The sequence below is a fragment of the Chiloscyllium plagiosum genome, chromosome 15 (genome assembly GCF_004010195.1).
Source record: "Chiloscyllium plagiosum isolate BGI_BamShark_2017 chromosome 15, ASM401019v2, whole genome shotgun sequence".
Lineage (NCBI taxonomy): Eukaryota > Metazoa > Chordata > Chondrichthyes > Orectolobiformes > Hemiscylliidae > Chiloscyllium > Chiloscyllium plagiosum.
Genome location: NC_057724.1, coordinates 65,677,678 through 65,698,407, shown reverse-complemented (window position 1 = coordinate 65,698,407; position 20,730 = coordinate 65,677,678). Strand labels below are relative to the sequence as shown.

General features: G+C 42.9%; 1 protein-coding gene across 2 annotated transcripts in view; it reads left to right on the top strand.

Moving 5' to 3' along the window:
* The first annotated feature begins 15,716 nt into the window (after positions 1-15,716).
* akap14 (A-kinase anchoring protein 14) overlaps positions 15,717-20,730 on the top strand; it is a 12,711-nt gene continuing 7,697 nt past the window's right edge. The window contains exons 1-2 of one of the 2 annotated variants that reach the window (XM_043705270.1): positions 15,719-15,850; positions 16,061-16,187. In XM_043705270.1, the coding sequence (XP_043561205.1) occupies positions 16,067-16,187 (121 nt within the window). In that variant the 5' untranslated portion in view covers positions 15,719-15,850; positions 16,061-16,066. Of the gene's footprint in view, positions 16,188-20,730 lie in introns of both variants that reach the window. The other variant, XM_043705269.1, reaches the window with a different exon arrangement.

Genomic DNA, 20,730 nt, shown 5'->3' with positions numbered 1-20,730 from the left:
CAACCCTACGGGAGTAACGTGGGATTTCACCAGTTTCCTCATTTCCCCTCCCCCCACTATATCCCATTCTCAAGCCTCCAACTCGGCACTGCCATCTTGATCTGTCCATCATCTAGCCTCATTTCTGATGAAGGGCTTATGTCCGAAATGTCGATCCTCCTGCTCCTCAGATGCTTCCTGACCTGCTGTGTTTTTCCAGTGCCACCCTTTCAACTCTGATCTCCAGCAACTACAGTCCTCACTTTCTCCCAAACCTCCCTGTATCCGGACACTGTGATTTGTCTGATTCTATAGGTAAATAATGTTGTGGTTTTGCAAACCTCCTGTCTTTAAGAGGAGGGAGTTGCTCCATTTTTTGCTGCTTGGCTCCATGTGTGCAGAAGCTGTATCTTTGATCCCTGCTTTGACACTTGCTGCTGTCTCACTGTTGAAAACACACAGAAATAAAATCATAGGAAGATAGCAAAAACACATTTCAAGTTTTGACCTTTGAAGTAGAGTATAAATGCTAACAAAACAACATCAATTACATTCTAAGAAGAAAGATTCCATTGATGATTTGTTTTACTGGTGTGTGAAAAACTGGGTCTTGGAGATCAAGAAATATCTGGCTTTGAACTTCAGTCTCTGCCTTGTAACCAAATGGCAAGTGGTTGGCCTTTCCATACTTGATGTCTCAACACTGAGTAGCTTCACCGACATGAGAGGACACGTGTACTTTAGCATGATGCCAGATTAACTAATATAGGGATCATGTGTAGAATTACTTCAGCAAGGCTCCAAAAAGCTGTTGTTGTTCCGTGGAGCCCAACAAGAAATCATATCTGCTGTAGAGGGATATAAAAGAGAATATTGGAGAAAATACCCTTGAGAGGAAAGAACCATCCACTAGGATTTTATATTTTGTAAAAAATATTGAGAATTTTGATAAAGCCAATGGTTAAGAAATTAATTGGCAGCTTAATTGTGAAACTTGAAAGAGTTCAGAAAAAAATTACAAGGATATTGCCAGGGTTAGAGGATTTAAGCTATAGCGAGAGGTTGAATAGGCTAGTGCTGTTTTCCCTGGAGTGTCGGAGGCCGAGGGATGACCTTATAGAGGTTTATAAAATCATGAATGGCTTGGATAGGATAAATAGACAAAGTCTTTTCCCTTTGGGGAGTCCAGAAGTAGAAGGCATAGGTTTAGGATGAGAGGGGAAACATATAATAGAGACCTAAGGGGCGAGTTTTTCACACAGAGGGTGATACGTGTATTGAATGAGCTGCCAGAGGAAGTGGTGGAGGCTTGGGACAATTGCAACATTTAAAAGGCATCTGGATGGGTATATGAATAGGAAGAGTTTAGAGGGATATGGGCCAGGTGCTGGTAGGTGGGACTAGATTGGGTTGGGATATCTGGTCAGCATGGACGAGTTGGGCTGAAGGGTCTGTTCCATGCTGTATATCTCTATGACTCTATGACTCTATAAGCTCAGTGCTAGCCAAAAGCGCCACTTGACAACTGTTGAGAAGAAGGACCAGGTGAAAGTGATCCAATTGCACCAGTCTGACACCTACAAGTCAGAATTGATTTGGACATTGTACCCCAAGTGGCAGTGTGCCAAGCATGAGAGTGTGGTGCTGGAAAAGCACAGCAGGTCAGGCAGGATCTGAGGAGCAGGAGAATCGACGTTTCAGGCATAAGCCCTTCATCAGGAATGAGGCTTGTGAGTAGGGGCTGACAGATAAATGGGAGGGAGGTGGGGTTTGGAGGAGGTAGCTGGGAAAGCGATAGGTGGATGAAGGTGAGGGAGAAGGTGATAGGTCAGAGGGGGCAGTGATAGATAGGTCCGGAGGGCGGTGGCAAGCTGGAGGTTTAGGATTGGGATAATGTGGGGAGAAGGGAAATGAGGAAGCTGCTGAAGTCCACATTTATCCCGTGTGGTTGCAGGGTCCCAAGGCGGAATATGAGACATTCCTCCTCCAGGCATCAGATGGTAACAGTTTAGTGGTGGAGGAGGCCCAGGACCTGAATGTCCTTGATGGAGTGGGAAGAGGAGTTGAAGTGTTCAGCCATGGGGCAGTGGGGTTGGTGGGTGCAGGTGTCCCAGAGATGTCCTCCAAAACGATCCGCAAGAAGGCATCCTGTCTCCCCAATGTAGAGGAGACCACACCGGTGCAATGGATGCAGTCGATGACATTGGTAGAGGTACAGGTGAATTTCTGATGGATGTGGAACGATCTCTTGGGGCCTTGGGTGGAGGTGTGGGGAGTGGTGTGGGTGCAGGTTTTGCACTTCCTGCGGTGGCAGGGAAAGATGCCAGGAATGGGGTGTGGGCTGGTGAGGGGTGTGGACCTGGTGAGGGAGTTGCGGAGGGAATGGTCTTTTTGAAACACTGATAGGGGAGGGGAGGGAAATATATCTGTTGTGGTGGGGTCCGTTTGGAGATGACGGAAATGGCGGAGGATGAAAAAGACAAAGGCCAGGTGGCAGGGACACATGCACCAGATCAATCTATTTTTTGTTAATTATTCATCCATGGGACATGGTGCCCATCAACTGAGGCTTGCTAGGGTCATTTCAGAGAGTAGTTAAGAGTCAACCACATTGCTGAGCGCTTGTAGTCACAAGTAGGCCAGAATTGAATTGAATTGAATTTATTGTCATGTGTACCAAGGCACAGTGAAAAGCTTTGTCTTGCGAGCAATACAGGCAGATCACAGAGTTAAGTAGCATAGATAATAATAGGTAAACAGCGGCAAAAACAAAAACACAGGTAAAGGCGAATGTTAAGAGTTTGAGTCCATTCAGTATTCTAACAACAGTAGGGTAGAAACTGTTTCGAAACTGGATGGTGCGTGTGTTCAGGCTTCTGTACCTTCTCCCCAATAGTAGAGGTTGTAGAAAAACATTGCCAGGGTGGGATGGATCTTTGAGAATGCTGGCGGCCTTTCCTTGACAGCGGGCCTGTTAGATGGATTCTATAGATGGGAGGTTGGCCTTTGCGATTGTCTGGGCCGAGTTAACCACCCTCTGTAACCATCTCTGATCTTGAATGGTATAGTTGCCATATCGTGATACATCCAGACAGAATGCTCTTGATGGCGCGCCTTTAAAAATTGGCAAGGGTATTCGCTGTCATGCTAAATTTCCTCAGCTGCCTGAGGAAGAAGGGACATTTAGATTACTTACAGTGTGGAAACAGACCCTACGGCCCAAGAAGTCCACACCCACCCACTGAAGCGCAACCCACCCAGACCCATTCCCCTACATTTACCCTTCACCTAACACAACAGGCAATTTAGCATGATCAATTCACCTAACCTGCACATTTTGGACTGTGGGAGGAAACCGGAGGAAACCCACACAGACACAGGGAGAATGTGCAAACTCCACACAGTCGCCTGAGGCGGGAATTGAACCCAGGTCTCTGGCGCTGCGAGGCAGCAGTGCTAACCACTGGGCCACCATGGGGCCATTGTTGGGCCTTTGTAACCAGTGTGTCCACGTGAAGAGTCCAAGAAAGCTTGTTGTGGATGACCAGTCCCAGGAGCTTGACACTCTCCACATATTGCACCTCTGTGCTGTTAATGTGTAGGGGGGCATGAGTAATGTCCCACTGAAAGTCAATAACGAGTTCCTTGGTTTTGCTGGCATTGAGAGCTAGGTTGTTCTCAGTGCACCATTTTTCCAGGTCTTCCACCTCCCGTCTGTAGTCTGTTTCATCGCCATCTGAGATTCGACCGACTATGGTGGTGTCATCAGCGAACTTGTAAATGGCATTAGTCTGGTATTTGGCAATGCAGTCATGAGTATACAGTGAGTACAGTAGGGGGCTGAGTATGCATCCCTGGGGTCTGCAGTGTTGAGTGTGTTGAGGATGAAATAATGTCCCCAGTCTTCACTGATTGTGGTCTGTGGGCCAGGAAACTGAGGACCAGTTGCAGAGAGTAGGGCTTAGTCTGAGATCACTAAGTTTAGTGATCAGTCTTAAGGTGATAATAGTGTTGAAGGCTGAACTGTAGTCAATGAGTAGGATTCTTACGTAGCTGTTCTTGGTGTCAAGATGTTCTAGGGAGGAGCAAAGGGCAAGTGTTATGGTGTCTGACGTTGATTTGTTGGTCCGATAGGTAAATTGGAGTGGGTCAAGAGGAGTGGGGAGGCTGGAGTTGATTAATGCCATGACCTGCCTTTCAAAGCACTTCATGACCACCGAAGTTAGGGCCACTGGGCGGTAGACATTGAGACATGCTGCATGAGCCTTCTTAGACAAAGGGATGATGTTGGCCCTCTTGAAACAGGCTGCGAAAGTTGCCTGCTGCAGGGTGAGGTTGAAGATGTCCAAGACGACCTCTGCCAGTTGACCTATGCATGCTCTGAGTGCTTCGTCTGGTTCCATCGCTTTCCTTAGATTCACACGAAGGAAAACCGATCTGACCTCTGATGCAGTAACTGTTGGAATAGGTTTGTCAGGACTTGTTGGAATAGGTGTTATACCTCCGCCGAAACTCAGCTCAAAGCGAGCACAGAAGGCGTTGAGACAATCTACGAGGGATGTGTCAATGTCTACTATCTTACACTGTCTCTTTTTAGAACCTGTGATGTCATTCAGTCGTTGCTATAGTTGCTGGGTGTCTGTGTGGGTCTCTAGTTTGGATCAGTATTGGTCCTTGGCTATCTTAATGGCTCTGCGTAGATAATACTTGGATTCCTTATATTTGAATGGGTCTCCTGATCTGAAGGACTCACACCTGGTTCTTAGCATGTTCCATATGTCCTGATTCATCCACGGTTTCCTGTTGGGGAATACCCAGATTGACTTCCTCGATATGCAGTCCTCCACACACTTGCTGGTAAAGTCTGTGACGGTGGTGGCGTATTCGTTCAAGGTACCTGTGAACTGTTTGAACATGGCCAGACTAGGTAAGGATGGTAGACTTGCTTCCCTGAAAAGAATTAGAGACCAAATGGGTATTTATGACAATCAACAGTGGTTGCCGGTAGACTACTTTTTAATTCCTGAATTTTAATAGTTTCAAATTTCACCATTGACATCATGGTGGGATTTGAACCTATGATCCTCAGAATATTAGTCTGAGATTCTTGGTTATGGGGGACATTACCGTACACCCCTGCCGCCCCTTGATGAGCATGAAAGAGAGGTAACAGCGCAGAGGGGTTAAATGGTTGCTGTCAATTTAAGATGCCTGGCTAAATGGCTGTACAGCCACTGTGATGGTGATCAATCTGCCAAAGCCATTTGCAGCATTGACTTTCAGTTCCAGACGTCACTGACACTCATAGACCTCAAAGGTCTGCACAGAATAAAAGCAATTAGCAAGAATGTTGGTGGCTGCCAGTCACTTACATTCCTATATTTATTATGTTTATAATATGGAGCTAGGAGTAGTACACACCCACCACCAGAGAGTTTCAAAGTCTTTCTGGTGGCAGCCCTTTAAAGTTTCTGGTTTTACTTGGGCAAATGGAGTGTGAGCTACACACTGCTGACATAGAATTCCTACAGTGCGGAAGCAGGCCATTCAGCCCATTGAATCTTTACCAACCTTGTGAAGAACATCCCGCCTAGATCAGCCCCCCATGACTAATCCACCGGACACTATGGGAAATTTAACATAGCCAACCCATCTAACCTGCACATCTTTGGACAGTGGGAGGGAATTGAGCACCTAGAGGAAACCCACACAGCCACAGGGAGAATGTGTTAACTCCATGCAGACAGTCACCCGAGGCTGGAATCAAACCCTGGTGCGGTGAGGCATCAGTGCTAACCACTGAGCCACTGTGCCACTATCTGTGTGATCCAAAAGTGCAATTGGACCTAACACAAATCCCTGGTTTACACAGAAATTAGGATTAATACCAGTGTCAGGCAGGAACCCAGGACACCAGTGCACCCTAACCAACCTGGCATGTAGACTGAGGGTGATAAAGCCATATTGGATCTTGCAGCGTTTGCTCCATTGCCTGAATAACATTTGCAATATAAACAAATTTGTAGGCTACTGTCAGTAGTTTTTCTCAGCAAAGTTGTGAGACAATTTCAAATGTGAGGGGGGAGTTTCTTTAGATTTTGATGTGTTAGTTTGCAGAATAGACTGCCACCTAGTGAAAGTTTCAACAGATTCCTGATTCAACTGAGCATCATTTGGAAACTTCGATCATTCAAGAAGTTTTGCAAATCACAGCACCTTTGAGAGCATTTGATTCTGCAAAGTAGGAACAGGAGATGAATGATCCAAATCCCTCTTCAGAAGTTTAGCACTTTTTAATTGTATTCATTCACAGGATGTGGGCATCGCTGGCGTCATCAGCATTTATTGTCCACCCCTAATTGCTCAGAGGGCAGCTGGGAGTCAATCACATCGTTGTGGGTCTGGAGTCACATATAGGCCAGACCAGATAAGAATGTCAGTCCCTAAAGGACATTAGTGAACCAGATGGGTCTTTTTGACCATTGATAATATCTCATATCATCATTTGTCTCTTAATTCCAGATTTTATTTCATTAAAATTCCACCACTTGCAGGATTCAGACCCAGGTCCCAGAACATTATCTTGATCTCTGGATTAATAGTCTAGCTGTAATACCACTAGACGTCACCTCTCCATTGTACAAGTGTAAGAATGTGATCTGATGCCTATTCTATTCAGTGAGTTATTTTCATTCCAAAGTCTCAGGATAGCACTAAACTTCTGCACTTTGGTTGATAAAGGTCATTTAATTATTTTAACAATCTAATTTTGGTCCAGGTACAATAATGCAGGAATATTCATTTTACATAGTTAGCAAAAGTGACTCTCTCCAAGGGCTCATCATTCACTGCCTTTGCTACTTTTTTGCCCTGGATTAAAAGTTCCATTAGAAATTTATCCAAAATATGTATAAGCGCAGTGCACATTCTATTCTAATGAAGGTGGAACATTTCAGCACCTCTTCATGTGTTTCTCTTACAAACATCCTTTGTCTTTTTCTGAGAGCTGTGTCCCTGCTGTTCTCTCAGTTACTGATTTTTATGACTTTTTCTCCTGTGGTCCTTGTCACACTCCCTTTCCTTTCTGTTTCTAACTCTCTTTGACTGTTCTTGGTGCTTTATCTGTTGCATTATCATCCTGTGCCAACTATGTCTTTTTCCCTGAGTGACCTCCATTGCTTTTTACTCCTTTAGTAATCTCGTCCTGCACTATAATCTGGAATAACCGACACTGCATTGGAACAAGCTCACCAACTCTCTAGCTCTGAATATCTAAGTAGTGTGTTCTTAGAGCTTAGAAAGGCTTTAAAAATATGCATTAAATTTCCATGGACCCTTTTAAGTTGGGCAAATAGGCATCCTCAAGATTGAGATTGAATGCAGATGCTGACAATCGGCCGAAATAAAAGTTCTTATCCTGTTGCTACTTCATTACAGGATTCCAAGTACCATCAATTCTGCCCTGCTATCAGATAATAAGTGAATGATCATAGTTTGATTTCTGTTCATGTGAAACTTTCATTGAGCAAAGGCACATCTCAGTGATTTTCTGTGAATAAAAGCTTTGTCACTTGCAGATTCGACAATTTCAATGTGCCTCTGGCTGGTATTCCCCATTCTATCCTCTATAAACTTAGGGTTTTCACTCACAGCTGTTCTGTTCCCTATTTGCCCTGTACTTAACACATATTGGCTCCCAGTCAAGGAACATCTTGTTTTAAAATTCTTATCCTTGCTTTCAAATTCCTCCATAGCTTCATCCCTCTCCACTTCTGTGATCTCCTCTGACCCATAACCATTTGATACATCTGTGCGCCTCTAATTCTGGCATTTGTGCATCTCCAATGATACTTGTGAGATGTTTCCATTGATTGCCTAGACCCCAAGTCATGGAATTTTCAATGTATGGCGCTTCACCACACTATCTCACTCACACAAACATACCAACCAGGATCAGTAGTAGGCCATTCAGCCTGTCTGTTCTGCCATTCAATAAGATCACGTCTGACCTGATTGTGATGTCAAATCCACATTCCCACCTAGCCTCGACAACATTTCAACCATTTGCTTCTTTAACTCTTTCCTTTTTCATCCATCTTTCTATCATTCAGCCTAAGGTGTGAATCTTGTTGAGGTGTTGGGCGTCCCGGCAGCTGACTGGAGAACTAGCCAGAGACACATACTGCCTCTTCCAAGCCACCAAAGCACATGCCAGATGAGTGTTGGCAAGTCCATCCACAGACCTGTGTCTGGAATGCAGACCTGGGGTAGAGTCCTGCCTGGTGTGAGTATTATGACCAGTGCCAGGCATGATCCCTCAATTTGTTATGATTCCGGACGGGATATCCCAAATAATTAAGTTCTCAGCTTTTGAGGAACCATTTAGCAGGATATTAGTGGACTGCATTGGATAGCTACCCTAAACAAAAATGGGTTACTGGTATAAGCTTGTCATTACAGATGTGGCTACCAATCTTCCAAAGGATGTGCCCCTGAGAACCGTTTCTGCCAAAGCATTGCTGAGGGAATCAACCCAATTCCTTCAGGCCATTTGCCTGCATTCAGTGCTTGCTCTTCCATTAAGTGCACATTTATTGGGAAGGGGATAGAGCTTTCAGACTCCCAATGGGTAATGATGAGGATTATTTTATGGAGGTTTTCATAAGTGGCCTCTGTTTTACGTGCCCATACATGTTGATCAAAAGCAAGTTGCTTAAGCCTTCTGATCAGGCTGTTTCCTGAGGACACAGAATCTTTGACAGAACATTTCCAGATCTGACTAGTATGCACTTCAAATGGCCTTTTGTTGTTAAAACCAAATCTGCAGATAATTTGTTTGTGTTTCATGGAAAAACCAACAAGTTAAATTAGAAATAAAAGGGAAACAACAAATGATCTATCGAGACAGTTTTAATTCTGGGATTTGATTTATCCAGTAGTAACATCAGCTGGGATCATAACAAAATGTAAGTCTATATTGTTAACATAACCTGCAATGAGAAAAAGCACCTCACACTGAAATAAAGGAAAGAAATGTGGATACTGAAAATCTAAAACTGAAGAAACTCAGCAGGTCTGGCAGTATCTGTGGAGATAAAGCAGAATTAACATTTTCATTCGACCATAATAGAATAAAACATATGAGTAGAGTTGGGCAAGTCGGCCCATGGAGCCTGCTCCACCATTCAATTATGGCTGATATGTTTCTCAATTCCATTTTCCTGCCTTCTCTCCTTACAAATCAAGAGCCTGTCTATATCTGTCTTAAATAGGAAGCAAATCCTTCGGTATTTGGTTCCCAGGCTTGAACCATTGTAGCAACATCTCTGTGATACCCGCAGCATCATACCTGCCAATTTCAATCTGCGCTACAAACTCATTACCTTGTTTTGTTAACTGTGTGCATTTAAGTATAACACCCTCAGCCCTGAATTGGCTGCCCCCCTTCTCATAGTTGTCCCCTTATCTGCTGTGTCTGAAGTTAGAGTTTTGACCTTTCCATACTCTCTGTCCTATTGTTCTGGAAACTTTAATAACCTCTGCTGATCCCTCCCCCCTTTTATTTTTTCTATAATTTCCATGGATCTGAACTAATCCCAATACTATTTAGTTTAAAGCCCTAACCACAATCCTAATTATATGATTCACCAGGATTCTGATCCCAGCATGAGCCCATTCCATTGGAACACTTCCCTTCTTCCCCAATACTGGTGGAAAGAGAAGACTGCAGATGCTGGAGAGTGAGAGTTGAAAAGTGTGGCGCTGGAAAAGCACAGCAGGTCAGGCAGCATCCGAGGAGCAGGAGAGTCGACGTTTCGGGCATAAGCCCTTCATCATTAGGGCAGCACGATGGCTCAGTAGTCAGCACTGCTGATTCACAGCACCAGGGACCCGGGTTCAATTCCCACCTTGGGCAACTGTCTGTGTGGAGTTTGCACATTCTCCCCGTGTTTGCGTGGGTTTCCTCTGGGTGCTCTGGTTTCCTCCTACAATCCAAAAATGTGCAGGTCAGGTGAATTGGCCATGCTAAATTGCCCTTAGTGTTAGGTGTGTTAGTCAGAGGGAAATGGGACTGGTTGGGTTACTCTTCGGAGGGTCGGTGTGGACTGGTTGGGCCGAAGGGCCTGTTTCCACACTGTAGGGAATCTAATCTAATCATTCCTAATCAAGGGCTTATGCCCGAAACATCGGCTCTCCTGCTCCTCGGATGCTGCCTGACCTGCTGTGCTTTTCCAGCGTCACACTTTTCGACTCCCCAGTACTGGTGCCAATGTCCCAAGAACTTGAACCTGATTCTTCCACACCAATGTTTGATCCACATATTTATGTCTTTAATCTTGTTGAACCTGCGCCAATTAGCTCGTGACTCAGGTAGTAATCTGGGGATTATTACCTTGTTGGTTCTGCTTTTTAATTCAGCCCCAAATCGTTCACATTCCCTCAGCAGAACATATCTCCTCTTTCTACCTATGTCATTGGTACCTAGGTGAGCTGTGAGAACTAGATCGTCCCCCTCCAACTCAAATCCTAGATGAGATATCCTGAAACCAGGCAGCAGACAGGCATCACAGCCTTTGAGACACGATTCTTGTCACAGAAAACAGTGTCTAATCTCTGACTATATCATCTCTAATTACATTTCTCTTTTTGTCCCCACTTGAATGGCTCCCTGTACCATGGGGCTATGGTCAGTTTGCTTATCCTGCCTATATCCCTGCGTACCAATTTCCCAAACTTCCTCCAAATTTCCCGAATTATATACTCAACTCTCACATGGCATTTGATTCTTCTAGTGGAAAATTCTCCTCCAGACCAGGTTTCATGAGACATTCATTCACGTGTGAGAGATTGGCCATGCTAAATTGCGCATAGTATTAGGTGCATTAGTCAGGGGTAAATATAAGGTAGGGGTGATGATCTGTAGGTCTCTCGGTTCTACGATCAGTCAATAAACACACCTATAAACAACTCTTTGATTAACAACCAAACAATCATTCATTGTATGTTACAGCGTTGGGTTAGCGGACTCTGATTTGCCCAGAGATATGAAAACTTCTTGGCTCAAAAGAATCCAACAAACTCACAGAGTTTGCATAACGTTTATATACATTATTCATCATCAGACATGGAGCATGAGCGCATAGTAACAACTAATCAATACATGGGTAGTTGCTTGAAACAACAATATTGATTAGGTCATAATGGTTTATGTCACTTTTACAAAGATTTGCAGCTTGCAAAATGTGGTTAGCATTTCCTCTACGAGGACTTGCAGCTTGCAAAGTGTGGTTAGTTATTTATATAGCTTTAGAGACTAGCTGCAGGTAGTCACATAGGCACAGGGAACCAAGTAGTCACATAGGTGCTGGCAACCATTTTGCCTCTAATTGCAATTTAGAATTGATTGTTATTTCTGTTTTCTTTTATTGGAATTACATCAGTCTGCGGTTTGTTGTTTCTATCTGATTCAGTGCAATCTAATTTAGCAATGCAGAAGCCATTTTATGCAGCTCCTTTATCCGCTGGGGAATGGGTCTGGGTGGGTTACTCTTTGGAGGGTCAGTGTGGACTTGGGCTGAAGGGCCTGTTTCCATACTGTAGAGAATCAAATCTAATCTAATCATATGGCATTCAACAGGAAACCAGATTAGCTACTCCATGGAGTGACAACAGTCTGAAACTATTCAAACATTTACCGCTACTGAGTACCCAGTTACGCTGTTATTCCTCCCAAAATATACTTCATGTCACTGCTTTTATGTTTTCCTATTTGCTTTTAAAAACCCAATGTAAATGAGATAGAAAATTAATTAGTTTTTTAGTGGCCAAAGGCATTAAACACAAAATCCTCTCCAAAAGATGCAAGCTTCAGGTTATTTAATAAATGCAAATGAGATTAATATTTACTCACTAAGAGCTGAAAGCACTTTAATAAAGAGTTGAGTTGTAAAATGGAAATAACATGCTTTGTTATTGAACAAGCAATTATATCTCCCTTTGTTTCAATTTTCCATTCTTTAGTTTCCAATCCTTTGAACCCATCAACATCAATAAATTTACTCAGGCTTAACATTAAAGTAAATAGTTTTGATATAATGCTAAGGTCATACTTGAAATTTGTAGGATTGAATATGAACGTTGAAGTATGTACAAATGTTTAACAACAAAATCGCCTCTAATTCACTATAAATATAACAGTTTAAAATGGATATGAGTGCACACAGTAAGGTTCCAGAAAAAAATTAACAATTGGAAACATTGAAATTGAAAGCTTATAGCACTAATGTTTATCCTTACCAAATTTGCTTGTTAGTTTCTTGTCCTGTTGCTAATTTTGACTAAATCTGGAATTAGAAGATAGGGTTTTTTTTACTAATATACTCAGAGATTATGGGCTTCTATGGCTGAGCCAGCATTTATCTCTCATCTCTAATTGCCCTTGAAAAAATGGTGATGAGCTGCTTTCTTGAACTACTGCAGTCCATCTGGTGTAGAGCACCTACACTCCTGTTAGGGAGGGTTCCAGGGTTTTGACCCAGTGACACTGAAGCAAGAAAAATAGATTTCCAACTCAGGATGGTGATTGACCGGAAGACAAACTTTCAGATTGTATTGTAAATGTATAGCTATTGACATTGAGTTGGGAGTAGTTTGGAAGTTGCTGTCTCAGTACCTTTGGTGAAATTCTGCAGCGCACCCTGTTAATCTCATACTCTGTTGCCCTTGAGCACTGCTGGTGGGGAGAGTGAATGCTTGTGATTGTGGCACCAATTAATTGGATTGCTTTGTTCTGAATAATGTCAAGCTTCTGAAGTATTGTTGGAACTGCACTCATCTGGGCAAATAAGGAGTATTCCATCACATGCCTGACTTATGCCTTGTAGATGGTGGACTGGCACTGAGGAGTCAGGAGGTGAGTTACTTGCTGCAGTATTCCTAATCTCTGACCTGGTCTTGTCGCCATTGTTTGTATGTGGCTGTTCCATTTAGGGTGTTGATAGTGGTAATGATGGTAATACCATTTAATTCCAAGGGACAATGGTTAGATTTACTCTTGGTGGCAACGGTCATTACCTGGTCTTATGTTGTGCAAATGTTACATACCACTTGTCAGTCCAAGCCTGGATATTGTTGAGGTCTTGCTGAATTTGGTTTGTAGTGCTTCAGTATCTGAGGAGTTGCAAATGTTGCGGAACATTGTGCAATCGTCGGTAAATCTCTCCACTTCTGACCTTATAGTGGAGGGAAGATCATTGACAAAGTAGCTGAAGAATGATTGAGCCTAGGGCTTTGCCATGAACATCTACATCCTCTTGTGATATGGTGGTTGTGTCCCTACCTCTGAGCCAGGTGGCCTTGGTTGAAGTCTCACCTACTCCATAGGTATGTAATAACATCTCTAAATAGGTTAGAAAATTGATAAGACCACAGGAGCAGAAGTTAGGCCATTCAGCCCATCAAATGGGCGGCACGGTGGCACAGTGGTTAGCACTGCTGCCTCACAGCGCCAGAGACCCGGGTTCAATTCCCGCCACAGGCGACTGACTGTGTGGAGTTTGCACGTTCTCCCCGTGTCTGCGTGGGTTTCCTCCGGGTGCTCCGGTTTCCTCCCACAGTCCAAAGATGTGCAGGGTCAGGTGAATTGGCCATACTAAAATTGCCCGTAGTGTTAGGTAAGGGGTAAATGTAGGGGTATGGGTGGGTTTCGCTTTGGCGGGTCGGTGTGGACTTGTTGGGCCGAAGGGTTTCCACACTGTAATCTAATCTAATCTAATCTAATCTAAATCTGCTCTGCCATTCAACCATGTATGATAGGTTTTTCAACCCCATTCTTCTGCTTTCTCCCAATAACCCTTGATCCCTTGGCAATCAAGAATTTATTTATCTCAGTCTTAAATATACTCAATGACCTAGCCTCTACAGTCCTCTGTGGCAATGAATTTCACAGATTCACCACTCTCTGACTAGAGAAGTTTCTCCTTATCTCCATTCTAAAGGATCTTCCCTTTACTGTTAGGCTGCGCCCTCATGTGGGTGTGGGTGTGGGTGTGTGTGTGGGGGCGTATGAATGTGAGAGAGTATATGTGTGGTCGTGTGTGTGAGAGTTTGTGTATGAGAGAGGGTCTGCGTGAATGTATGGGTCTGTTGGAGTGTGTGTGTGTGTGTCTATGCAATGGGGTCAACTGTAGTGTGACATGAACCCAAGGTCCTGGTTGAGGCCATCCCCATGGGTACCGAACATACATTCACGCAGATCCTCTCTCATAAACAAGCTCTCTCTCATACACTAACACATACATACAGACCCACACTCACATACACACACCCTCTCACAGACTTATGCCCCTTTACACTCACACACACTCTCTCACAGACACATCATACCTCCCTCCTACACACACATCCACATGCACACACACACATATATATAAGTTTCTGGGGTGAATTTATACTTGCAGAATTATACTTTACTTAGCTCAAAAACTACATTAATCCATGAAAGTTTCTGTAAATCCCTTTTTTAGAAATAGAATCAGTCTGAACATTGGGGCACAGGCAACCTCACACAGGGCACCTCACATCTTCATTACATTATCTGAGACTACATGGTACCTATTGTTCAAGTTCACTTGAAAATGCAACTTTAAAAATAGTTCTGGGTTTACATGTGAAAGAACTGTGAGAAACAAAACACAAATTAATAAATTTCAGTCTGAGTCAAATTCTGAAGCAGTGAATTTTATTGATATGTACTTGCAAAAATGGGTGCCTAACGAGTAAGCACCCCAATCTGAGAGTTACATTCTGATTTGCTGTTCAGCTGTGTCTTTCGGTCCTCCCCTTTCACCCCATTGGTTACTTTTCCCGCTACACGGTCGCTCTGCCCTATTAGTCATAGATAATTCTACCTGTTTTCGCTTCTCACGGTTTAGTATTTGCATGCGCAGCCTAATTTTATAATGTAAGCTTTTGCAGAAGCAACACCTGTTGCCTTATTCTGCACAATTTTAACCCTATATCTTACAAACTGAAACCAACATTATCATTCTAATCGTTCTCCCCGTGTCTGCGTGGGTTTCCTCCGGGTGCTCCGGTTTCCTCCCACAGTCCAAAGATATGCAGGTCAGGTGAATTGGCCATGCTAAATTGCCCGTAGTGTTAGGTAAAGGGTAAATGTAGGGGTATGGGTGGGTTGTGCTTCGGCAGGTCGGTGTGGACTTGTTGGGCCGAAGGGCCTGTTTCCACACTGTAATGTAATGTAATCTAAAAAAAATGACAGACTGAATAAACAATCCAGGTCTTTTTCAATATATAATTTCAGTTGCATCACACTGTAAACTTTGTGCCTTACGATCTTATGCTCCACAACCACCTGATGAAGGAGCTGTGCTCCGAAAGCTAGTGCTTCCAAGTAAACCCTGTTGGACTATAACCTGGTGTTGTGTGATTTCTAACGACTAGAAAGTTGTTTGATAGGATTTTTTAGTGTGTGCTGTATCTCTAGTGTATGACACAACTTATTACCGAGTTTGACTCGCTCCTTATCCGAGGCCAAGAAAGAAATCTCTCCGAGATTGCTGTGACCCCACTCAATCTCTAATCAGTTTAATTGGTTCTGATTCAACGTTGTTACACGCCCAGACGCATTCTATTGGCGGAGATCAACGTTGCCCTGGTTACTGTTGTCAATGTATACTGTGGAAACCAGGGCATGTCGTTGGTAACATACATACAGCTGAACAGCATCTTAAAGCAGTAATTTATATAGTTATCAGTCTATAGCAAAAAAAAGTTATTTAAAGGAGACAAATTAAACAGCTGCAGGCGGTGGATCTTCCAAAACCGAACCCAGTTCTCATTAAAGTTTTCGGTATGGTACAGACTGACCTGCGAAGTATTTCGAGCATTTTCTGATGTCTCTATCTCATATTTTCAGTCCTTCCCCCTTCCTTATCCATCAGCTTTTTAGTCAGTTGAGAGAAGTGGGCAGCGCCAGATGTTTAGAATGGTAAAGAAAAACGAGGCGAGGATGCATTTCATTGGTTAAATAAAACTATGAGAACCGGTTTATTTTATGCAGGGCCTCATGGACCACTTCTCTGAGCTATTAGCGCAACAAGCTAACATTATCGTCATGGGTGTTCTGGAGAATGCCAAGAGACAGCTTCAGGATTTGCAGCTTGAAGCAGAAAGTAGGGAAGAGACCGGTAAGTCGTTAATAATTAATCCCAATTTGGCGCTGTATTCTACTTCCTAGTTTCTATTTACCATCATGTTTTCACGCGCCCTCGTTTTCACATAACTAAACCGATGTAACATGAGCTGTTTCTGTGGCAATTCCTGTGCACATTTTGGCTGGTGCTGCTATCTCCACTCCATCGTATTTCTGTTCCAGATTCTGAAGAGTCATGTTGGATTTCAAAGCTTAACATCTGTTTCTCTGTCCACAGAACCTATCAGAACTGCTGAGTTTCTCCAGCATTTTCTGATTTTATTTATGATTTTCAGCATTAGCAGTACCTTTTAAAAAATTATTTCTATTGTTGTGGGTTTTCTTTTTGCCTCCTAACCCCAAGACTGTCTTCAATTGTCACACCTAATTTCACGTCTCTCCTTTCAGGTACACTGACCTCCTAATTTCCTACATCAGCTCTTCAGTATTCCTTGAACTTCTGCTCTGTAGTTACTGTCTCAGGCTTGATTCCCTGTCGGATAATCCTACATCTTCCCTATGGCACCTTCCAAGGGCTCATTGAGGCACTTGGCACTGGTACATTATGAGCTGCAACCCTAATTTCCCCACCTCACTAAAACCATCAACCTCTCATCCAGTATATTCATCTTGCAAAGCCTTTTCTCATTCAGTTCATATTCCCTATCATCCTCACTGTTCACCTTCTGGATTTTGCCAGGGGGTTGACCTTTCAGAACCCCTCTATACATCTCTCTTCAAAATATCTGTTTATTTGTGAACTTGGCCCTTCCCATTTGTTAACATATTGAGATGAGTGCATCACTGTCCTAATAGAAACTTGATATAAAAATTTCCACCTTAATGAATCTTTCTTGTTTGACTTTATTTTTCACCACATAACCCGTCAATACAGTCATGGTGGCAGTTTGGCACATGCCTCTTGTTCTTCAAAACATTAATCATTCATTCCTGGTAAATTAGGGACACAATGGTTAGTGAGGGTAGATGGTATTATGGTGCTTAGGTGTGAGAAACAGAACTCACTCACAAATCAGCCTGAGACAAAGCCTTGGAAACAAGAACAACTTATTACGGCCTTGCAAGTACCGGACGCCTCTGCAATCAAGCAGAAATGCATGTGAAAACAAAACATGTCAGCATTCTTATTCAGTTTGCAAGTTGCAGAATCACGCCTCCCTTTTCCCATCCTATCATCAGCCGATTACCTCACTTGTTTTTTTCACCCTAGTTATTTTCTTATCTGGCCATCCTGCTGTCCTTGTATGTCTGCATTCTTTGTTCCTTGTTTGTTACAGTTTGTTCTTTTATCCAGTTTCTCTTATCATACTATAAGCTTTATTGTGAAATGCCCCTACTGCTTCTTTTGTGGTCAACTACAACACTTTAAAGTTATTTCTTAGTTTAAAACTATTTCTTAAACAAAATCCTCTATATTCATTAAAATCTTAGCCTTAAGTATGCTGCAAGAATCCCACGACCGTTTGTGTAATGTTCCCCTTCCCCTCCCCTCCCCCCACAACACCCTCTCCCCCACCTGCAGAAACTACATTTCTAATCTCCCACATTAGGCCACAATCAGTACAACCATGACCTCATTGAATAACAGAACTAGCTTGAGGGGCCAAATGGCCTTCTCTTGCTCCTAATTTGTATGTCTGTAATTCGTCTTGGTCACTTCCTCCTCCTTTGAGAATCGCACCTTGTTTCACCCTTGCATTCCTCTTTCAAAATCACCATTCTGTACCTCCCATGCATGAAAAATGTTTTATTATGAAATTGCTTCACTGCTTTCTCTTCCAAACTCTGCATCGATGACTTCTCATTCCTGGAGATTTCAACTTTCATCTCCGCTCATCATGTACCCTCTCCTCTGAGTTCACTAGCCTCTTATCTTCTCTGAATCACTCCCTACATGTAAGCTTCCCAGAAGGGATGCACAGCCATATTCTTGACCTTGTCACTTCACATGGCCTTGCTAGCTCTGAGGTAACAATGACATACAAGATTTCTGATTGGTTCTTTGTCTTATTCTTCACCCACACTCCTTTCGACTCCCCAATCCTATCCCCCTCTGTTCTCCATCCAGAGAAAAACAATCCCTAAATTCACTTATAAATCATTTCCAAAATCGCTGCTCTCATCCTTTACCCGCACTTTACCTACAACATTTCTGCAGTACTGGTTGACTGCACCCTCCTTTCCATCTTTTCTACCTTAGTCGCCAGTAAAAACATTAATCTCTGGCCTTCTTTCCTGGTACACCCCTCATCCCTGTTCCATTAGGTTGAAGGAATGCAAACTTGAAAGGATTTAATGGACAACCAGTTGAGATATCCAACACCAGAACAGGCTGAACCACATAAAATGCTATTGGTTTCTGTTCCCATTTGCTAAAACTGCTGCTATTTCAGGATTATCTTAGAATGCAATCCCTGATTTGTTTTTGTAAACCATCTTCTTAAATGCTAACAAGGGTGAGGACTGCCAATGGACTTCTTTGTCACTAAGATCAAGACCATCTCATGATTTTGCCTTTGCATCCCTTCCTTCCATTAGTGCAACTTGCTACAACATCAAGTGTCTGTTTAGCCCTTCCACACTGAAATCTTATCTAAATCTGTGATGACAGTTGTTTTGTAGGACAGGGCTTCAATATTGCTGAAAAATTAAGAAGACACATTTAGTCAAATAAACATTTATAGTATAGTAAAGGTCAATGTTAATTATTTGGCAAGATGATTTTGATTGCTTGAGTTGTTACCATGGAAATTGCACCAATTAATTATAACATTCAACAAAGTGTTTTTTTTCAGCAATAATCAATTACTTTTTATTTCAAAATTTCACTGTTAGACTTTCCATTTGTGACCCTTCAACACATCAAAATTATGCTGCACTTTTCCAATTAGCTCACCTATCACACTGTCCTTTAAACGAAATAGCAGGGACAAGGGATCAAATGTGGAACATTTTAATGTGTATCAAAGTATCGAGACAAGGCAGAGAGAAAATGGCAGGAAGGGGTGAGAGAAAACTAAATCCTAGGAATATATGAGCAATCAACAATAACTCTTACAAAGATAACAAAAAAATGAATCTGTGGTCTTTGTATCGGAACGCACATAGCATCCATGACATAGTAAACAAATTGATAGCTCCCACAGAAGTAAATGGATATGAATTGCTTGTCACCATTAAGGTGCCATGGCAGCAAGATGACCAGGATTGAGTTCTGAATATTTGGGTTTGTGACATTCAAGAAATTTAAAAAGCTAGGTGTCACATTGTTGATCCATGATGGCTTCAGTGTAATAGTTAGATGTGAGCTTGGTTAAGGTGATCAGGGTATGGAATATGGAGAGGCTGTGGCCCACTGGTATTATTGCTGGACTGTTAATTCAGAGACCCAGGTGATGTTCTGGCGACCCAGGTTTCAATCCCACCACAGCAGATGTTGGAATTTGAATTAAATAAAAATCTGGAATTAAGAGTCTAATGATGACCATGAAACCATTGCTGATCGTCAGAAAAAACCCATCTGGTTAACTAATGGCCTTTAGGGAAGGAAACCGCCATCATGACCTGGTCTGGTATACATATGACTTAAGTATCAATGTTGTTGACACTTAACTGCCCTCTGGGTAATTAGGGACGGGCAATAAATGCTGGCCTAGCCACTGACACCCACGTCCCATGAATAAATAGAACAAATTGAAACAAAAACAGAAATTGCTGAAGAAGGGTTATTGGGAAAACAAAACATTACCTTTGCTTTCTCCAGCAATTTCTGTTTCTGTTTCAGCATCACAGTTCAGTGTTTTATTTCAGAAAGTAGAATATGTTTGGTTGGAGATGAGGAATATTAGGGGAGAGACATCACTGGTTACAAGAATACACAGACTCCCTAACAGTAACCACAATGTGGGCAAAGTGTATAAGCAGAAATACTGGATGCATTTGTTCATGGAACATCATTACTCCAAAGTGTGGTGGTTGCTGGGACAGTGAGTACATTTAGAGAGGAATTAGACAGGTATTTACTTAGAGTCATAGAGATGTACAGCATGGAACCAGACCCTTCAGTCCAACCCGTCCATGCCGACCAGTTATCCCAACCCACTCTAGTCCCACCTGCCAGCACCCGGCCCATATACCTCTAAACGCTTTCTATGCATATACCCATCCAAATGCGTCTTAAATGTTGCAATTGTGCCAGCCTCCACCACTTCCTCTGGCAGCTCATTCCATACCTGTACCACCCTCTGTGTGAAAATGTTGCCCCGTGGGCCTCTTTTATATCTTTCCCCTCTCACCCTAAACCAATGCCCTCTAGTTCTGGACAGGGAAAAGACTTTGCCTATTTACCCTATCTATGCCCCTCATGGTTTTGTAAACCTCTATAAAGTCACCCCTCAGCCTCCGAGGCTCCAGGGAAAACAGCCCCAGTCTGTTCAGCCTCTCCCTGTAGCTCCGATCCTCCAACCCTGGCAACATCCTTGTAAATCTTTTCTGAACCCTTTCAAGTTTCACAACAT